General features: G+C 33.6%; 1 protein-coding gene across 2 annotated transcripts in view; it reads right to left on the reverse strand.

The window, feature by feature from the left end:
• Window positions 1-21,928, reverse strand: part of CSMD1 (CUB and Sushi multiple domains 1) — a 1,058,834-nt gene that overhangs the window by 34,429 nt on the left and 1,002,477 nt on the right. For both annotated transcript variants that reach the window (XM_030269463.4, XM_030269462.4), the window contains exons 53-56: window positions 19,099-19,272; window positions 16,202-16,375; window positions 4,465-4,653; window positions 2,602-2,775 (exon numbers count right to left, since the gene is read on the reverse strand). In XM_030269463.4, coding sequence (XP_030125323.4) covers window positions 2,602-2,775; window positions 4,465-4,653; window positions 16,202-16,375; window positions 19,099-19,272 — 711 coding nt within the window. The remainder of the gene's footprint in view (window positions 1-2,601; window positions 2,776-4,464; window positions 4,654-16,201; window positions 16,376-19,098; window positions 19,273-21,928) is intronic.

Genomic DNA, 21,928 nt, shown 5'->3' on the forward strand with positions numbered 1-21,928 from the left:
TCCAAACTGACTGTTGAGAATGATCTCCAGCAAACACAAACTTGTAAAGAACTTGTGTGTTGTTGGACTGCCAGGTGTGATGGGTAAAAATTAATCTGGGAAAAATTTCAAGAGTATAATGGTCTCAGGGGTTAAGCACTGTCATCCATGACCTTTGCCCTGGCACTGCTAAAGCAGAAATCCAGATGTGGCCTCTGGATGCTATCTGCTTCCACTTTAAGATATTACTGTTTCACAGACATTGCTTAAAATGTGTGAAATAACATGAGGGCTGTGATTCAGGCTTCCACTGTGGCATGTTTATGGCATGAAACAGTTGTATCGCATATACTTTGACTTGTGAACACAAAGGGATTTTTCAGGGAAGAATGATCTATGATTCTGAAAATTTGATGATGTCTCAGTTGCTTAGGAATTTTGTTGAGAGAATTATTCCAGATGAATGACTGGACTTTTTATTTTCTTGGACATGACTAGCTTTGACTTGGAGAAAATTTGAACTAGAACTATGAAATGTTTTAATCAAAGGGTATAGACAAAAGCAGTTACAGTAATATGAAGGTCTAGACCCCTTTTTATTTAGCAATGTAGAAGGCTCAATATCCATTATTGAAAAATGAGTGTGTAATTTTAAACAAAAATGTCAAGTATGGCTTAATTCATAAGCTTAAAAAGTCCATCATTGCAACAGGTCCCAGATGACAACAAACTCAGAGATCATATTTTTACCATCATAGAACCATCAGGCATTCAAATATATATTAATATATAATAAATAAATGAATCCCATTCTGAATAAGACTACAGGTTTTAAACATTCTATTTGGACTGTTTTTCATATCCCTGAAGTACAAAACTAATTAGAGTTCTCAGTCATGCTGGGCATAATCATTCTTTCACTGACATTATGACAACAAATTATTCATATTGAATTTTGATGGATTAATCTCCTGAATATCTAACTTGGAAATAGTAGTTCGTTTTACAATTCTAAATACCTTAGAGAAATGAGACACCTTTTTAGGGTTTTCTTCAGCTTTTTTTTTTGTGCAGGGTTCATTGCTTTTTTTACATTGAGCCAACAGAAGTAGATTTTCATTTTCCTTGGCAATCACCTTGCTCTTGACATGGTGACCCCTTGTGTCCAAAGTTAGAAAATTGAATTCTGCATCAGTAACAATATTTTAGTTACAGTAGACATATTTTCCCCACCATAAAACATGAGTACAGGGCTCTTTATGAGTCTAAAAAATACTGTCATATTCATGACTTAAAATATCTGCAGTCTCAATTATTAGCAATTAAAATTTCCCTCCACCAAGACGAGATTTTTCCTTGTTGTGAGAAATGTTGGATAACAACACTAGATTGTTATCTGACTATTCAAGTCTTAGGGTAATTTCAGATCTGAGATATTATGCTGGATAAAAAGGTGAAAGTGACAAAAATGTAAGCTTAAGACAAGCAAGTAAAGATTTCTGGTTATGCAGTGATGCCTTTCAGGTCTAGGCATAGAGACCATAACAGCAGCAAGATCTAGCAGTGTGAGAAGAACTGAAACCGTTTCCCTGAGCAGCAAAGAACTTAAAAGAAACAGTCGTGATTTAAATTAATTTCCTTTTCTCAGTATTTTAAATTCTGCTCAGTATCCTTGAAGAATCATCCTTGCAGCTCATAAATGGACCATTTTCAATGAACACTTATTCAGAGCTTTTTCAAAGTACTGGAAATAATTCAAAATACCTTACACCTATTTAAATTAGATCAAATTTGAATTGATCCCCATTGAATCATATCAGCCCAAGAGCGGGCACGTCCAATAGTTCAAGGGAAGTTATAAGATTGTATAATGGTTAATTATGAACAATGTTCTCACTAGAAAATTTTCTTCTAAAACCATTCAGATATTTGATTTTTATATACCAAAGTGTGTATACCTGTTTCCCTTACAAAAGCTAGTAATATGCTCTTGGTGTCCTTAGTAGCCAACCCTTGCCTGAACTCTTCACTTCAACAAAACTGTGTGGTGCTTTATGGCTTATTTTAGATTTGCATAGTCTAGGAGAGAATGAATTGTTCCTCTACTTCCTGACAGCTCCAAGAACACATCAGACATTTATGGTGTGACAATAACCATACACATTGTGACAATAATAAAGAATATTTCTGCAAGAGAAGAGAGGAGCAAAATGTACAAAGTTTATCTTAACACCTTTGGTGTGGAGTTTCTTAATCAAAATTTTCTGATGTAACAACCTTTGTTTACACAAAACAGTGTTCATAAAAATACAATGTAACACTTGTATCCCTTTTAAGCAAAACTTGACCAGGTTTGAATCACTGTTTTACTTTATCTTCTACACATTGAGATATACAACTAGAGAATCTGGCTGAGGAGTGAAGTTGTGAAGTAATGACAGAGCGTAAGATGATTATGAGAATATTTCAGCAAATGGGTGTGATACAGAAAAGTGGCTATTGGTGGAATTAAAATATAACTGGAAAATAAACAAAACAAATATTTGGCTAAAAAAAAAAAAGTGTGAGAATAGCCTTACTCATATGAGAAGGTGACATTCAGCTAAGGGTTGGTACAAATACCTGAACAGTGAGGGAGAGTCCCACTCCAGTGGCTATCTTCTTGGCATTCCCTCGTAGAATTTCCTATGAGCCTTCGACCCGCTGTGCAAGAATAGTGAATTATGGAGCCATATGTAAATTTGTCTCCTGAAAGAATTGCATTTGCAGGTACTCCAGGATGTCCACAAGAAATGGCTAACAAAGGAAAGAACACAACATTATGACATGTTTTCATTACAAATAAAAAATCTCTTTTAGCCTTTTAAATACAAGGCTGGTTATACGTGTCTGTCTGGATTTCAACCCTTGCATAGCTTCAGTTTTCTTGCTGCTATAGATGATTTACTGGTCATTTGTAAGATTAAACACAAAACTATGTATAAAACTAGCCTGTTGAGTTTAGCGTTTCTCTAAAAATATATAGATTTCTTTCCTCATTCGTTTCTGTTCATAATCCTTCCCTACAGGGGTACACCGTTTTTTGGTTAGCAATAGGAAGGAAGACACTGAATAAGACTATTGCTGTAATGTGCTTATATATTGCAGATATGATAATGTAAGTAGCTTTATTGTATCTACAACTAGGTACAGTTTAAGCAGCATAGTGAAATAAAATATTTATTCTATTATTATAATATTATATTATTATTATATTATTATTATATTATAATAATTGTATTATTATATATTATAATTATTATATTATTATAAATATTCTATTATTATTATAGCAATGTGATGAACTAGAGTGAGCAAGAGGAAAATGGATTACTGATAAATTTCATAATTTTAAATCATACTTATTTTTCTAAGATACAAGAAGTAAGGAATATGCTCATACCAGTAAATATTCTGACCAAACTAAAAAAGATTATGCAGCTATTTTGTATTTAAAATTGTGTATTTTCCCAAAATTATTTTACTACTGAAGTGTGAATAAACTCACTTTTTCAGGTTATAGCTCTCATTGACAGACATTGAAAGCATAGATTGTTGTGAAAAAAAAAAAACGAACAAAAAAACAAAACCAAAACTGCTTGGGTCATGTGAATTTTAGATACACAGTAGTATGAAAAGCATAATAAAGAATAAATTCACCCACCTAGTGACATTTATTGCTCTGACATATAAGTGTAAATCCATGAAATAAATAATTCTAGTAAAAAATTTGCAATTTTGTAGAGCAAAAGCTTTTAAAACTTCTGATATGTTTCAAATTAAAATATATTTCAATTTCATTTACTACTTCTTTTAATTGCATTGCAAATTAGAAATCATGACAGAAAATTAACAGTGATCAGAGAAGGAAAATATCTCAATGGAAATTAAACTCCGGCAAATTGTTATTTTGTTTGATGAAGCTTACTGATCATAGGAAACAGCAGATTTCCTCCCTCTCTGAGGAGAAAACTATGGAAGAAATATGAAGTGATGTTATGAAGACCCTCTTGAGCAAAATTTTTCTACACAACATTACATGGATTTGTTCTCACATATACACTACAATGAGTCTGAAAAAACTATAAATATCTGATATAGGTATTAATGGTCTTAGACTATCATTCTAAGTTACAACAAATAAATAATAATTTTAGATTTCCCTAGCTGTTTCCAGATACCTTAATGATTTATCAATAGGAGAAATTAATGCTGACTTTTTGGCATTTGAAATAATAGTTCCACAGTTCCTTGGAAACACATTTTTAATAATGGTAAGTTGCATGATATTTTCCCTTAATATTTCCTTACTGAGATTTACAATTAGCAATTTATTGATTTTAAAGTCCACATTGTTCCGTAATATATGGCTACACTTCTTTTTGCTATCACAATTTTAAATCATGCACAACTCTTTAATGCTAATCCAACCAAATGGACACTTACACAAACACTTTGGCAACGATCTATCCCATAACCCATTAGCTTTACAGGTCAGTGCAGATGAGCCCAAGAGATAAAAGCCCTTCTTGCAATGGTATGCCACACTCGTCCCATATTTGAAACTTTCAGGATAATTCTGCTGTCCATGACGAATTGCATTCTCCACAAAGCCAGGATCAGAGCAGTTCACCACTGTAAGACAAACAGTATTTACTGCTGATGCATAACAGCAATATCATACGTTTAGCAATGATTTTCATTGCTTCACTAGAAGCTCATGATTGTGGTTCATCTACGGTTCCTTTGTGGGTTTTATCTAACTTTTTATTTTTTATATAAAATATAGCCACCCTCCCCACTCCCTTCATTTTATACTTTGCAGTGACTGCAGGATCATGGAATCATTTGGCAGCTTGGGTTGGAAGAGACTTTTTCAAACACCCAACTTTGCTGTCTGTTAATCTGAAAACTTTATGAAAAGTTATAAACACCTACTGCACCCTCCCATCTTCATTCTAAAGATAACAGTATAAATAAACTATAAAAAAAGACTAAAAATATTATCATTACATAAAGATCATCAAAGAACCATAGGAAACCACAGTCATTTATTTCAAATCACTTTTCATAAAAAATAAATCAATGGACAAGAATATAGATAAGATTATAATTTTATAAGTAAGATATACACAGTCCCCAATGGACTGCTTTTTACTCCTTTTATTCAAAAGCTAAAGTTTTACCATACATAAAATTTAAATGTGCTGATTAGACAATACACTAGAACAAGGCATCTTGTGCAAATACTCATTCAATGAACACACATTTCATTCAATCAGCTAAAAAGTATCAGGATTTTAGTCAAATTCTTACATCCTAAAATTTAATATGAAGCAAAATCCATTTTTAATTTATTTATCCTTATTTTTTAAAGCCATGCTCTTAAAAGGGGTAAATATTCATAATTTTAACCTCACAATTCTAAACAAACATATACCTAGGTCTACAGAATGTCTCATACGAATATAAAGTTTTCCATCATAAAAATAATTTTAGAAGTAATATTTGGGGAAAAGAACTCTTTTTGGCATAAAGAAATTTATTTTTCATGTACCAATTCTTATTAAAAACAATGACAATACAATTACACAGAAAAGTCCAATATAGTTTAAAAGATTAGGTATTACAATGATGCACACAAAACATTAGAAAGGTATTATATAGGATGATTATGTTCAATGAAAAAGATCAGGTTTGGGATTTTTGTTATTGTTCTTTTGTGTTCCTGAGCAGTAATAAAACTTTACTCGCCTAACTGAAACAATTACTATTTGATTTGTGGTGAATCCTATGAAATAATTCACCAGAGAAGTTACATTCAGCTTACATTATAATAGTTTAGCCTATATTTAATATTAAAATCTTTTCTTTAAACATAGTGCTATAACAATAATTTTTATACAGAAATCAGATATATGCAGGTTAAATAAATATGTGTTTACATCAGACTTCAGTGACAGAAACAAATACCTCTTTAGCTCTTGACTTTTTTTTTTCCTGTCCCATAAGACAAGGAAAAATATCAAGTCCTAATATCTCTCTGCTCTTTGAAAGCTGCGAAAAATTTGGATGTGGAAGTCTGTGTCTCTGTACTTGCTTTGAAGAGCTCCTGAAATCCTTTCTTCTGGGGATCTCTATTTAAGCGTATTATCAAGAGAAAATGCTTTTTTCTTTTACATGACACATTCTTTGTTACTGCTTTTTTTTTCCATGGTTACTAATCTTTGTCAGCTAATTTTAATTCTCACACTGGCAATACAACTATGATTGTAGCACAGGGATGCATGTGGAAGTCTGTAAAATGTAGAGTCCACTGACAGGTTGCCCTACCAAAACATTAAGCTAGATCTGAAGACACTCATATGTATTCACAGTACAATCCCTTCTAACAGAAACCAGTTCCCAGAAGCAACACATGCTGCATCCTAATTAACCCTGTTTCCTAGGCAATTAGACACAGTGTAGTGCTGTAGGGTAGATGCTGCTGTAAAGTTTCTGCTTTTTGAACAAGCCTGCATCTTCTGCATAGTTATAAGTTGCCTTGTACAAACACATCCTTAAACTTAGTTTCTCCACATAAATGTATACACGTTCCTAAACATTTGAGTGCACATCTGTATCAATGTGAATTAAAGAAAGCCAGCACTTGTTTTCTGGCATGAAGCCAGTAAACAGTAGCTCAGTCTATGCCACTGTACACTGCTACCCTCCAGAACAGGGTGAATTTCTCTGAACAGCTCACGAAGAATGATCCTCCTGTCCAAACTAACCCCTGAGTCATGCTCCAAACAATTCCTGTGAATATGTCACTTGGTTCAAATGAAAAACCATCTAAATAAGTAAAAGCAATTCAGCTTCCATGCCAGGCACTGTTTAATTTAAAAATACAGATAGATTTCATTTCAAACACAGAAGTGAATATTTTAAAATCTTTCTATTTAGCTAAAACTATTTTTTTATCGCAATTTGATTTCCAACCTCACACTTACACAATACCACTATTTCGATCCACCATATCAAAAATTGAAGTCCAGGGTTGTATGGAATATTTATACTGGTAGAGAACAAAATTCAGATTTTCTTGAGAACTATATCCATGTTATAATCAGTACACCATTTTGCAATGAAACCGCTTATCAAAAATTAACTATGGTAAAATAACACCTTTCCATTCCACTGATACCCACCTGCCTTAGCAACTACACCTGCAAGAGCAGCTCTTCCCGTAAATTACACAGATAAAAAAAGATGTAATTGTGCTTTATGGCTGTAACAATATATGTAAAATCCTGTGAAAGAATAATAATTACATTCCTCTGCCCATAGTCCAAAGGTGAATTAATAACAGTTTATCAATATATCAATAATATTTAAAATTTTTATGTATTAGAAATTTTATCCTGGTACAAACAGAACTCCTTGCTGTACTCATAGAGATCCACAGTACTGATGCATGTTTAGTAGTCTGCATTTAATATCATCCAAATTGGTTTTATCTAAGGAATATAGCACTAAAAATGGGCATTCACAGCTTAAACAGGGCATCCACTTCTACAGTAAAATATCATTAATGAATACACAAAATTAGTGGAAATTTGCATGAAGACACATACTACTAAATTCTTCCCATGCTATAGGATGATTCATACGGTTTTTTTCATCAGATTAAGTTTCTTAATGTGTCAGATGAATCTTCCTCCAAGCAATCTATATTTTTCATTTACTTTCTGGTGGGATTTTTGGGTGGTTTTGTTTGGTGTTTTTGTGTTTGTTTGTTTTAAGGGTTTTGTTTGTTTATTTGGTTTGGTTTTGGGTTTTGTTGCTGTTGTTGTTTTGTCTGAGAATGGAATTGCAGATGCTCTGGTATTCTCTTTGATGGAATTGGAAGGACAGTAGAGAGCTACAGGCACAAACCTTTAAAAGAAAGTACCTTCCATAGACAACTTATCATAGTATCACAGACTATCAGTCACATAGAAATCTCATTTGGGAGTTGTGGGAACTCCAGAGTATCATAAAGTATTATTTTTTAACTATAATATTGACTGCCTATTTTATTTCTAGATCAGAGAGATAAAGAGTGAAATATTGTAAAGATTAAAATTATGTAAAAGAAAAAGCAGTACAATAAACAGTAAAATACCATTTTAGAATTTGTTCAAAAGAAAATACCAAAAGTGCATATTTTTCACTGCAATTTAGAGAAAATCATTGCTATTGAACTCAAATATGCATAAGATTAGTTGAAAGAGAATACTGAAAGAACATTTCAAATTATTTTAATCTCAGAATAGTCTATTGAAACAGAAGAAAAATCTGATGCATGTTAAAAATTCTTGCATTTATTGAAGGTTTTGTAGATAAATGAATACAACTGTTTTCAAATATTCTTCTCATCCTATGTATTATTCAATTCTCTCCATAGGTTTATTTTTTAACCAGCATTCACAAGAGCTGTCCCTTTATTAGTGAAGTTGAGATTATTAACATAAAACAAAATCAAATGTAACTGTTTAAAATTAAATCTTTGGTTTAACAGGTAATTGTGCTGGGCTCGCTTACGGAAAGTCAGTATTAGAAATTAAAAGGAACTTTGCTTCATGAAGATATGCTACCCAAAAGCAATTCTAACTGCAATTTCTGGAAGCCAATAGGGAGAACAGAAAAAGTAAATTCTCCAGGCAGACCAGAAATAGGGAATGTTCAAGGAATATACTGCAGTCCCAAAGTACCAGTTTTTCTGTGTGATTCAGAGTTTTCAGTTCAATACCAGCAGTATCTGTTTAGACAGCTCAGTGATGAATGAAATACAAAAGTCACTAAATGCATAATTTAAGCATGTGCTCTGTGAACTAAATCCTTGCATCATACATGAAGTCTTATCAAATGATTATGCAAGAGAATATTATCTCTCAAGTTAAAATGTAACCACAATTATGCCTGCAGTGCCACTTAGATCAGCTATCAGTTTTTAAATATATACACAAGTGTGTTGTTGCTAAGAAGGGCTGCAGTAAGGAGTACTTTAGAAAAGAATTTGAGTTGGCTGGAATATAGAACTAAGTCAGTATTTTCCCCAGCTGCCTTTCACCCTGGGGACTCAATTGTAAATCACAGTGAGAGTAGATGGAGATTGCTCTCTCTCAATGACACCCGTCAAGAGTTCTATGGGAAAGTAATTCTGTCAGTCGTGGTTTAGTCTTCTGAAAAAAGCTAGAGAATATTCCAAGTCTGCCCTGATAACTTTGGAACCTCACACTGAGTAGATTCAAACCCTTGAGGACAAAGAAGTTAAAAGACCATGTCAGAGTCCTCTAGGGCAGCTTTCTGTTAAGAAGTTGAATGATCATCAAAAAGTACATCATTCACAGTATTTCATTTCTTGTTCTCTTTTTTTTCTTGACAGAAAAAAATCTTAAGCTTTTTTATAAACTTTCATATCTTATCAACAGAATTTTTAAACATTATGTGAAAAGTATTGCATTAAGGTTGGTATCTAGAAAATGTTTAGGGACTAACACTCTAGAGTGAATAAAGAGTAGAGAATTCACTCTGGTTTTATGACAAGCTTTTAAAAATGTTGCCTATAAAAAGAAAGAAAGCTCTGCTTGTTAAAGCATGATGACAAAATTGCCAGTAAATGGAATTTTAGTAAAGGTCAATGCAAAGTCAACAATAAACAAGAATGAAAACTCTGATTTTGCTAGGTATTATTATACAAAATTGACCCGAAAGATAAAGTATTTGCCTGTTATTTTTCTCTTGTGTTCTCTGTATGCAAAACTCATTTTTTGGCATTTATGTACGAGCAGTATTAACACAGTAGCTTTTGTCAGACTAGTACAAACTCTTCAGCTGCCTCAAAAAATGTTTCTACTACCTTTTGAAGTGTCTTTGCCTGATCTCCAGGCTGTTTTCACTCCAGGGATGGGCATCTCTGCCAGGTCAGGTAAATATCTCAGACACCGTATGGCATCTCTTATGGCACCTCACCTCCTTATTTAGGAATCTTACTCAAGTACAAGTTATCCTTCTGAAGAATATCAACATGCTATCAATATGAAAAGATTAGGCATATCTGGCATTTAAGTATAATTAAGTCACAACAAAGGCCTCTGACTTTGGAAAAAACAAAACTGAACAAAATGCATTTCTCAGCTTATACAAGTCCTTGATTCCACAGATTGAAAACTGCTTAAATTCAGAGCTGCTTTATGTTTGAATGAGAATCATTGGTCACCAGTCTCAATCTCTCCCACATTTCTATCAGCTGCCATCAGAAAGGTTATTTTTCTTGTCAGTGAAGGAGTGGAACATATTACCACTGGTTCAAATGACATAGCCACTAAATAGAACATGATAAAATTACCAATTCTTTATAGATACCAGTATCCTGATAAGACATAAAAGCCTAATTAAACTTTTCAAGAATCTAAGACCAATGAGATAAAGAAAGAAACCTTTCAAGTTAGAAATTCAGCACAAATGCAGTATAAATAGACACCTGAATTCTTTATTACTAATAAATTGCCTGGACTTACTGATACAGACTGGAGAATGTGAGCTAACTCAAACCTCTGCAACTTTGAAAAATGGATCTTCCCATCAAAGTGCTTCTGGTCTTAAGAAACATATTTCTAACAGCAGAAAGATCCTAAATCTCTTTTATAAAAATATAAAAGGAATTCTGAAGGAAACAGTAGCAAAGGATATCCACTTTTCCTGGTACAAATTATGAGTGAGTCTGCCTTCATACAGGCAGAAAGTGTGGTGTTTGATACAGCAGTTCTTGCTTTAAGCATAATATATGGAAAAATGACCTGCAGTGCAATCAAGAGTGCAGAGCCCTGATGAGACCACCTGGCTAAGTTCTCATTTTGGTGGTTAGGAGTTATTATGACAAGTAAAAAGAATGGAGATTGCCTTTCTGTGCTTCCAAAGACTAAATGGAAAGTGGTTCCAAACTGCTAATGGAAAAAAAAAAATCCCGTGAACATACTTGGCTTAGAATTTAATATAGTCATAACTACTTCTGGGGTAGCACATCCAGGCTGCACCAAGCCTACTCAGGCAGATTTGCAGTAGGGAATAGAGATCAGCATATTTTATTTTTTCTGATGCCATTTGGCTCCAGTTTAAAGGCAAGTAAACCAACTACTTTACCTGGTTTTTATCAAATAAATTAAAGAAAAAAAAGTAAAGATAGAGTCTATGTGGAGAAGTACAAATGATGAATTTAAAGCCATACTTCAGAGACCTTCACATTCCAGAAAATGTTATCAGCAATCTTCAGAAAATACTGAATACATTGAAAGGCTTAAATATAATTTTAACAGATATTAATGTTTAAATAATTTTTTTTTAAATGGGGTTTCTATTTTACAAAGTACCTTAACATCACAACATTCCCTTTTTTTATTTGCAACAGAAACAGTAGGAACATCGTTTCTCCAAGGCATGGGTATTTTAAGAATTACATTACCTCAGAACACAGGTCCAAATAAAATACTACAAAAATATGTAGGTTTTTAAGAGATAAAAAGTTTTACTTGCTCAGCCAAAACAGTTAACCAGAGCATTCTGGAGTAGGGAGAAATATCATTGCGAAGGAATTCAGTGCTTGCAGTGCATTTAGGATATACAAACATATTAAAATCCTTTTCTTCATACAAGTTTTTATCATACAGCTCTTAAATAGCAAATGTGATCTTTTGTGAGCATGACTTTTTTCTAAGCCAAAACCTCCCATTTAATTTCCTTACTAAATTTCCTGTCACTGATTACTTAACTTAATAGTTAACCTGATATTGACACAACAGACAGAAGCAATGTATCATTGCAAAAGGGTGCCTAAGAACTACCACATCTTTATTTTCAAAAAATATCAAGGTTTCCTATGCTCGGTTTCAAAATAAAATAAAATAAAATAAAATAAAATAAAATAAAATAAAATAAAATAAAATAAAATAAAATAATAAAATAAAATAAAATAAAATAAAATAAAATAAAATAAAATAAAATAAAATAAAATAAAATAAAATAAAATAAAATAATAAAATAAAATAAAATAAAATAAAATAAAATAAAATAAAATAAAATAATAAAATAAAATAAAATAAAATAAAATAAAATAAAATAAAATAAAATAAACTTCTACAATAGCTTCAAGTAGCAATCTTTAATTTGTAGCACTTGCTGTACAGTCTCAGCCAAATGAAGCCAAGTTTATTATTGACTCAGGTGAACTCAACTGAGGTTTGAAAGAAAGGTCATATGTAAAATCTCTGTTGAATTAAATGATACAAGTTTGCCAGGAATCAATCCTGTCCCAGCAGGATATTTAAAGAGCTGGAAGATTTACTTTCTTTGTAAACAAATTCATAATTCATTGTTAACAATGAAATTTAAAACAAATGTTTTCCATGCATTAGGTAAAAGACTTTTTTAGAAGTAAAGGCTTATGCCAGAAAATGTGCTATTACTTGCTTTAGGTAAGCTCTTATCAATCTGTTAAGACCAAATTTGACATTGGAATGTTAATGTATATATATATTCTTTAGTATAGATATTAAGAATATATATATTCTTGCATATATACTCTTTATTCATAATCTGTATACAATAATACTTGAACAGAGAAGTGATAACTAAACAGTTTGCTTGGGGTTTTGTCCAGTTAGGTTTTGAATAGCTGTAAGACTGGAAAATCCACAATGTCTCTGGGAAATTTATTCAGGTGTTTTATCACCCTCACATTTAAAAAGCTTTTTCTTATGTTTGATTTTGTAGCCTTTGCATCATGTACTTTCAGTGAGCACCACTGAGAAGTCCAGCCCTCTTTTTTTAGACTGTCCCTTAGATAAGTATAGATGATAAGCAAAGTTCCCCTGAATCTTCTCTCCCCTAAACTGAACAGCCCCAACTCTCAGTCTCTCTTCAAATCAGAGGTGAGCCATGAGAAAATTTTGTTTCTCTGAAGATATATTTAGGAAAGGGCAGAATACACCAGAGAGAGGAGGCCACACACACACAAACTAGTGAGAAGTTAGAAAGGGAACACTGAGTTTAGAGGAAAAGGCAGTGCAGTAGATACTCTCTGCAGCCTGTGGAGAACACAGGCCAGAGAAGAAAAGTGAGTAAGAACAGCAGAGAGAAACTGCTACATACCTACTGCAAGGTTAACCCACCACCCTAACCTAAAATGAGAAACAATACCGATTATCAAGGCAATTATATTATAGCACTTTAAATTTTCATATAATTGAAAGAGGAATCCCCCACTTTTCTAGATCAGAGATGCATGTACTAGGAGAATGGTTTTCTACAGAAACTACTCTAACACTGATAAGCTTTAGCTGAAGTGGATATTGAATATTCTCTTCACAGTACAACTAAATATCTTCTGGTGCACAAATACATTTACAACAGTTATTGTTAGGTAGTATATTACTCTCCATGAAGAGAGGTTTCTTAGACAAATTGCAAACTTCATGACAACTTTTTCAAACCCTTTAAATCAGTTAAACTCAGTCACAGTTGTGATCAGCTACAGTGTTATGATTAACAGCAAAGTACTCTGGATTTTAGCAGGGTGCATGGAGCAGGTGACCAGATAAGGTGGATCCTTGCAGCTCATGATGGAAGAGATACAAGACGGTCACCGAAAAATATATGTTGCTACAGAGAAAGAAATACTATGTGAAGAGAAGAATCATGTGAAGAAACACTGAGTGAATGGCAAAAGTCCAGCCTCCCACCACCTGCATGAGAATAGACATAACTGTAGATGCTAAACTGAGAGAACTCTGGGCCACTTTATTCTGGTAGGAGTTTACCATTCCTAAGTGAATGGATCTTGGCAGAGTTGCATCTATAATACTCACTCCTTTCAGAAAACCTATCTCCCTAAACAAGTTTTCAGACCATAAATTGGCGTGGATCAAACTCAAATTCCTATGAATAAATTTTAAAAGGACAACAAAAGTAGACAGGAGACACAACTCAAATAATGTTGTAGTAACTGTAAGCATCCTAATTCTTATGATCTTTTTAAAAAAATCTTCTCAGTCTTTGCATTGTTTTAACTTGCTTTCATTTAGATTTGCTTTTCTTTTAATAAATGTAATGGTGTTCAATGTAAATAGCTGACTAACTCAGCTCATAAATGGCGTTGAACTTCCGTAAAGCTGTTCTATCTCTTCCTCTGGCAGTCAAACAGAGAAGATTCTGGTTGCATCTACAGTATAAGTGAAAAAGTATGTGTTTCCAACAAATAAAACCTTACTTAAATGCCTCACAGATGAGACAGAGGAGTTTGCACACTTAGCTCTAGCAAAAGAAAACAGTATAAAAGGGAAAGAAACCCATGAGCCTAAATAGGAACAGTTTGATAATTCTTGTTTCTCTGTTCCAATAATTACATTGCTATGTTAGTTAACTCACTTGAATAAATTCTGAAGGTAGTGACTGAGGGAATTGCCATCTCTTTATTGTTTTAACGAGAATGAAAGATCTAATTCCACACACACTAAGCCTGAAATTGCATCACCTATCTCTGAAACATTATGATGAGCTAATCACCAAAGATAATTATTATTCTTAGAAACAACAGTTGTAGTACAATAAGATTTTTAATAAACCAACAGGTGGAGATAATAAAAGTACAATAGCTGAAGTTAAATTTTTATTACATGATCTTTAATCCCAATGTTGTATCCTTAGAATGACTTTGCTGCCTGCAATTTCCTTTAGTCCATAAAAGACAAGACACAAAGAACAAAAAGCATAGTACTTACACTATTCTAATATCTTTCTAGTGAAAGAAAATACTCAAGAAAAGCTTAGTAATCACTGAATTTATGGATAAATTTTTGTGTTCTATTTCTTTGCATGTTCCATAGCAGACACAGCCATCAGATTCTTTCCAGACACTAAGCATTTTTAAAATTGTTTTTGGTTTACATATTTGGAAATTAGCACTGTTAGTAACATTTATAAATGAACCCAGATAATTTTAGCTTTGAATATGACCAGGAAAAACATTTTTAAATTAGAGCCATTAAAATACATTTCCTTCCAGAGCCTTCACAAAAAGGGCACTGAAGGATATAGAGTATCTCAAAAAGTCTTCCCCAGGCCTTTGACATCTTTCAGTATATCTTACGTGATTTAACTCATGTCCTGCCTTCACTTCTCTGTCAGTTTGCATCTGTGATTTGGCCAGAAGATATTCAGTCTGCCTCAGTGATTCAAAAGAAAATTTTTCACAATATCATATAATATCATTATCTTAATGGATTCAGCATTGAGAAAGCATGTACTATACCAGTAGAATAATATAACATAAAACCACTAAACTAGTGAAAAGATTTGAGGTGTCTGATCAAGATATTGGTGGAACAGACCAAGGATGAGGTGTTAGTACCATATTCTGCAACAATAGCCAGAAATTAAAGAAAATAAATAAAAACATTGGTCAAAAATGGAAGGAGTAGAAAAAGGTTAACTTTTTTTAAGAGTTTTAATCTTAATTACACTACTGGGATCTGAATAAAGAATTCAATCTGAGAATTGTAGATTGTGTTTAAAAAAGATTTTTCTTTGTCCTTTCCTAATACGTACATTTGATACAGATTTTACCATAACACAAGCCTTTGCTTCATTCTCATCTCTCAAACATTTCCACTTTACCCATAGCACACTAGGAATCAAACTCCGATGTCTTTGCAAAAAAAACAAGCAAAATTAAATCATACTTTATCCCCTTTTTTTTTTTTTTGGTGGGGTAAGAAAAATCAGGTTTCACATCTGTCAGATTCTGTTAAGATAAAAGAGAATTAATAATGTTTTGATACATAAATATTCAATTTCATAATGACCATTTATGAAAATTGTATTAAAATGTACCTAATTAAGGCTAGACAGGCAACTGTGATTTTTTGACTTAATATAACTTCTGTGGTACAAAGTTAATTTTATGTGTCTATAAACTAAATGCTGGTGATTGCAGTCTGAGAACTTTGAGGTAAAAATACAGAAAAGTCTAGGTTTCTCAATACTCAGCTGTAACAACAATCTCCAACCTAAAAACGCAGAAACTGAAATAAAGGTGGGAATAAGTTCCTATAGGACAGGCTTGTGAGTTATATCCCAGTATTTTGAGGCAGGGTAAAACTCTTACCTCGGCAGTTGGGTAAAGGGCTGCTCCACTGCCCATTGCTCCGACACTGTGCTCGAGAAGCACCCTGAAGTAAGTATCCAGTGTTGCAAGTAAAATTCACCACATCATTTAAATTGAACTCACTGCCATTAGTCATTCCATGGGCTGGATTCCCAGGATGTCCACATGTGATTGCTGTTAGAATAAAAATAGGCATGTTAGCATCTAAGTGACAGGTAATGATCCATGGAACCACTTGCAGGTTGGAGCTCCTTTGGCATTTTGGATTTTGACTTTTTTTTTTTTTCCATTTCTGAATTTGTCTTTAACATTTATACAAGACATATAAAAAAAAGAATAGGATATATTTATTCAGAATTCTTAACTATCATGAGAAAAACCTTATTTTTTCAAAAAAACTCTTTGAACTCACTTTTTACCTTATGTAAAAGGAAAATATTTTTTCCCAGCAAACTTAAACATGTAGTAGAGCCAAACTAATTTGATGCACTATTTCAGAATATTCTGGAGTTATGAAGCATTACAGTTGCAAAAATATTGTATTGTTTTGCTGAAGTAGTGATTCTTTTTATCTGATTTTCTTATGACTATAAAGAAATAATTTTTGGAGTAAATTTTCCCCATTATACCTTATGTGTGTTGATTTTGCTAAAACAGAACTTATAAATTAAGCTTATTATGGCCAAGCTCTAATTTTCCATGTGATGAGATATTAAAATATCTTTAAAAATCTAAAAATTTTTTCAAAGTCAATTAAAAATATAAAAAGATGTGATCTCCTGTAAAAATCTCACAAAATCAAGACCACTGAGGGGCAAATTTTCAGGGGCACAGCCCTTCATGTCTTTGTAATATCTCTGCCATTATATTGGATTTACCTGAGATAGATGTCTTACAGTGTTGCGCTTTCTATCATTAACTAGAAAGGTCTTGATAACACCCCACTGTTTTGCTACTGCTGAGCAGCACTGCACAACATCACTGCTGTCTCCCCAACATTCCAGCTTCCCACCAGTAGGCTGGGAGTGTCACAACCTTGCAAGGGGATATAACCAGGTCAGCTGACCAAAAGGATGTTCCATACCATATGTTTGCTCAGATATAAAAGCTAAGAGGAAGGAGGAGGAAGGGCTGAGGCAGAGTGGCAGTGGGGAAGGAAGAGAGGTATCATCCATTACTTACACACATGTTTTGGAGTAACTGTTACACATGCTGATGCCCTTTTTCTTGAGAAACAGACAGACATTGCTTGTTCATGGGAAGTAAAAAATGAAAATCTTTATTTTCTTTGCTTGCAGGTGCAACCATTCCCTTTTCTTTTAGTAAGCTGCAATCTTATTTTTCTCCCCTGCCTTTCTGAGGAGGGGAGTGAGAGTAGCCTGGTGGCCACCTGGCATCAAGCCAAAGTCAACCCACCACAGCCATATTTCTAGTTCAGGTTCCATAATGCTCAGTCAGAAGAATATTTCAATAGAACACATTTCTAGCATTGATGAACCATATGTTTTCACTTTACATCTCAGAAATAAGAGTCTCATTTGTATGGGAATGTCTTAAATTAATCAAAGGAGGAAAATTCTCTGAAGTTTGGATGCTGACATAAATCATCTTGCATAGGTTTTTAGTCTGGTAGCGTTCTAAGCTACCAGAGTAAACCATGTTGTAATGGAAAGCATTAGGCAAACTCAAATAACAGAAACTGATGCCAGTTCTTCTCATAACATTAATAATAACAAACATTTAGGAAGAAGCAGCCTCCTGCCTCTTCCATGTCCCCCCAGCTTTGCCCCTTTCTTTTGAATGGATTTTATTCACTGCACAGTCAAATGGATGCACTAATAGTAACAATGCTAGTTGTGACTCCTTTGATGAATATATATCACTTGAAGACATAAATAGAATTTTAAAAGGGCAATAACACTTGCCAGATATTTCCTGTCACTGTACACATGTAAAAATTTTCATTTTACCTTAAGAAAGAAAATACTGAACATTTAGACACCTAATATGTATTGAACAGAAAAGATGACCATCTCAGTGACTCTGTGTAGATAAAAGTTATGTCTGAATTGCAGACATCTTAAAATATGCAACACTGAAAGAGTTTATATAAATTCTCCATTAAAAATTAAAAAAAATATAAATGGGGTTCTTTAATAAAACTGAAATTAAAAGGAAATAAAATCAACTACATAATAAAGTAGTAATAAAAAAAGATAATTGTACTTGACTGATTAAATGGCTGATGGTTCAGAATATGTAAGCTAATCTGCCACACAAATGAAGAAGGAGCTAGAGAAGAAAAGACCCCACAATTCTAACACTTAATTATGGGATTTTCAAAAACAGGAGAATTGAGAAAATATTAAAGGCTGTAAAAAAGTTAACTTATTTTCTAACAGATGTAGCATAATTCAATGCCATGCCTTGGCTTGCATGGGTAAGTAAACTGGAAGCCAATTTGAAAAAAAAAGGCAATCATCAGAAATGTACAGATGAACACTATCCCAGCTTTGTCCTTCAAGCAATGAAAACATACAAGGGAATTTTTTACTCTTGGTGAAAAAAATAGGGGTGAGGCTCAGCAAGCCCATACCTGACATAGCAACTATGCCTCTACAAAGAGAAAGTGATAGTACTTAGCTGCAGCCTGCTATTCAAACCCCTTCAGTGACTATGCCATGCTATTTCTGAAACAACAGAAATCAGGTGTTACTGAAAATATGCACAAGTCTGTGCTAGGTTAGAAACTGTATCATAACAGCCCTTTTAACTGACAACAAGTCCAATAAATATCTGATCTGAGCCCAAACACTTTTGAACATCCAGTCCACTGTTAGTATTCAATTACGTTTAAAATAGTAGCAACAATTCAGTGAAAAATTAATTGTACTTACGGACACAAACAGGAGTTTGTCCAGACCACTTGTGGTCCTGTAGGCAAATTCGGACAGACGTACCAACAAGTCGAAAGCCAGGATTACACTGGTAGACTACAGTGTCACGATAACTAAAACCATCTCCACTAATATGACCATTTACAATTGGGTCTGGTGAGCCACAGTGACCAGCTACAATAAAAGAACAACCCATCAAAAGTGTGTATTTTGATAAGACTTGCTAAAATTTACAAGAAAAAAAAAAAAAACCGAAAAAAACCCCACCAAAATTTCAACTTTCCTTTCAATAAACAATATATTTAGCGTCAACTACTGCACTGTGCAGAACAAGTTCTCAAGTATAAGACCTACAGATGATATTTCTTCTACTTCTTTGAAGGAGAAAATAATGAATTAGAGAAATGAGAATTCTATGATGAAATAATAGTACAGGTTTGAGAGTTAAAGACCTCACACTTCTGTGGGGAAAAAGGCAACCTTACTAAGGCACTTCATCATAATAAAGAATGGAAGTAGGGTATTTTTGTTGGTACTTATCAAATTGCAAAGCAATATAAAGAAAAGCTGACCATAATTTTGACATTAATATGAATTTATAAGCATTTTCCAGATAGAAGGCATGAATAGGAAGGAATGTCTGCCAGCACTGTTTGCTTCTTCTTTCAGCTTCTGTTAAAACATTACAGAATCCATTATTCCAGGATAATAGCAGTCTTGGCAGTGAAAAAGCCAAGTAATGATTTAATTCATTCTGGATTCTTCATTCTGTTTGAAAACACAGTTGCTGAGCAAAAAAACTATTTCTCTTTACTGATTAAGGATGAGAAGAAAGTTTTTGTTTTGGTTTGGGTTTTTTTGGGTTTTTTTTTTTGTGGTGACACTGATTAATTACAGCTGCAGTAATTTCATCAGAAACATGTGTTAAAGGCTCAATTTGAGAGGTGAGGACTGGGACCTCAGGCTCAAGATTGCAGCTACAATGGGTTGTGTGTGTGTGATCTCTTCTGTTTCATGCAAGCTGTATCCATCAACAGCAACTTGTTTGTAACTTTTCTTTGTGATTCAAGCTTTCTATTAAAGCCCCTATATTATGCTAGACATTACATTTCATTCACACCTAATAGCTTCTCTAAAACACTAGAAGGATAAAACACACAATTTGATTAGGTTTTCCATACACGCAGGATTATTATAAAAATCCTGATTGTAGGATTGCTGATGCCTCTAAGAGGACATTTTGGTATTTTTCCGCAAATCTGAGGAAGAAAGTATGAATGCAAATTTTTCACTAATTATAAAGCTACTTTTCCCCTTACAACACAGAATATGGTAACAGAGGACACTGAAAGCATATTTTTCTCCTTGAAATGTGTCATGGAATAATTTATCTTATTGTTCTCAGTCCAAATTAGTAATATGATTCCTTTTACCCTTCTCGCTCCTCCAGCCTCACTCAGCCTCTCCTTTTTGAAAGATAACCTAGCCTCTGGCCCCTTAATACGTCTTTCCCCTGAACTTGCTTCCTTTTGCAATATCTCTCTTGTATAGTGGAGGACACAAAAACAACACACAATTTTCCACATGAGTGCTGAAGAGGAAATAATAACCATGACCTGGTGACTACAGTAGTGCCCATACACTCCAGTCTGATGTTTTTACTGCAAAGCCACACTTTTAACTCTTAGTCAGCCTCTCCACTCAGTCACCTGGGTGCTTTCTGTAAAGCTTGTTTTTACCCAGTCAGTTCCAAGAGTACTCACAAATGCCATTATTCAAGGCAAAGTTCAGGATTCTGTATTTTTATTTCCTGAACTTTATGAGCTTCCTGTTGGCCTATTCCTCCAGACTCTAAAGGTCCCTCTTACCTAGCAGTACTAGAATCCACACATCAACTCTTCTCCCACCATTTTGTGTCACCCTCAAGCTTGCTGTAGCTGCATCCCAATTTGTTATCCAGTGAGAGACAGGGGCTGGATAGTGTGGGCCCTTGTATTCATCCTCAGTATCCACTGGCTCCTAGTCACACTTGGAATCAAGAAATTATACCCCTAGCCTTTGCTGATTCAACTAGTTTTCCATCCATTTTTCAGTCCCCCCATCCAGACCCTGTCTTCTCAATTTGGCTACAAGGATACAAGGGGAGACTGTTTCAAAAGTTTTGCTAAATCCCAAAATGAAAAGAATCTTCTGCTGAAATCTACATCTCATGAGACAGTCACCGGAAAAGGCAGTAAGACTGTCAAGGTTTGCTTTTGATTCTTCCATCCTGCCTGTTACCAATTATTTTCTTATTTTCTCTATGCCTAGAAATTAGTTCCTAATATTTTCTCCCTATTTTTTTTCCTAGGGAATAAGGTGAAATAGAAAGGAATACATTTAGTTTTTTTTCATTTTCCAGCTTTAAATAGTAACGAATTGAAATGCAGTAGCTGCACAGAAGACAAACACAAGACCACAGGGAATTTCAAGAAGATAGATGAAATATGCCACGTGGCATAAAGAAAAATATCATGCATTTCTCTTAAATGGGGATTTAACAAGTTGCTGGACTTATTATGTGAGTCATTTCATTTACAGATCATTTCATTTAATGATTTATTTAATATTCATTATTTAATTATTTTTTTCAGGGATTTTTGACTCATTTAAATTAACTATTCCAACATATCAAGAACTGAAAGAGCACTGCAATGACACAAAATGTATGTAATTTTCTCATCAACTGAAATTAAAGAAAATTAAGAAGGCTGTGAGAGGATTTTTTTAGTAAAATGTGCCCTCAAGAATTTAGAAAATTGTTCATATGCATCAAGGTTGGTTCAGCAGT

The sequence above is a fragment of the Taeniopygia guttata genome, chromosome 3, assembly GCF_048771995.1.
Source record: "Taeniopygia guttata chromosome 3, bTaeGut7.mat, whole genome shotgun sequence".
Classification (NCBI taxonomy): domain Eukaryota; kingdom Metazoa; phylum Chordata; class Aves; order Passeriformes; family Estrildidae; genus Taeniopygia; species Taeniopygia guttata.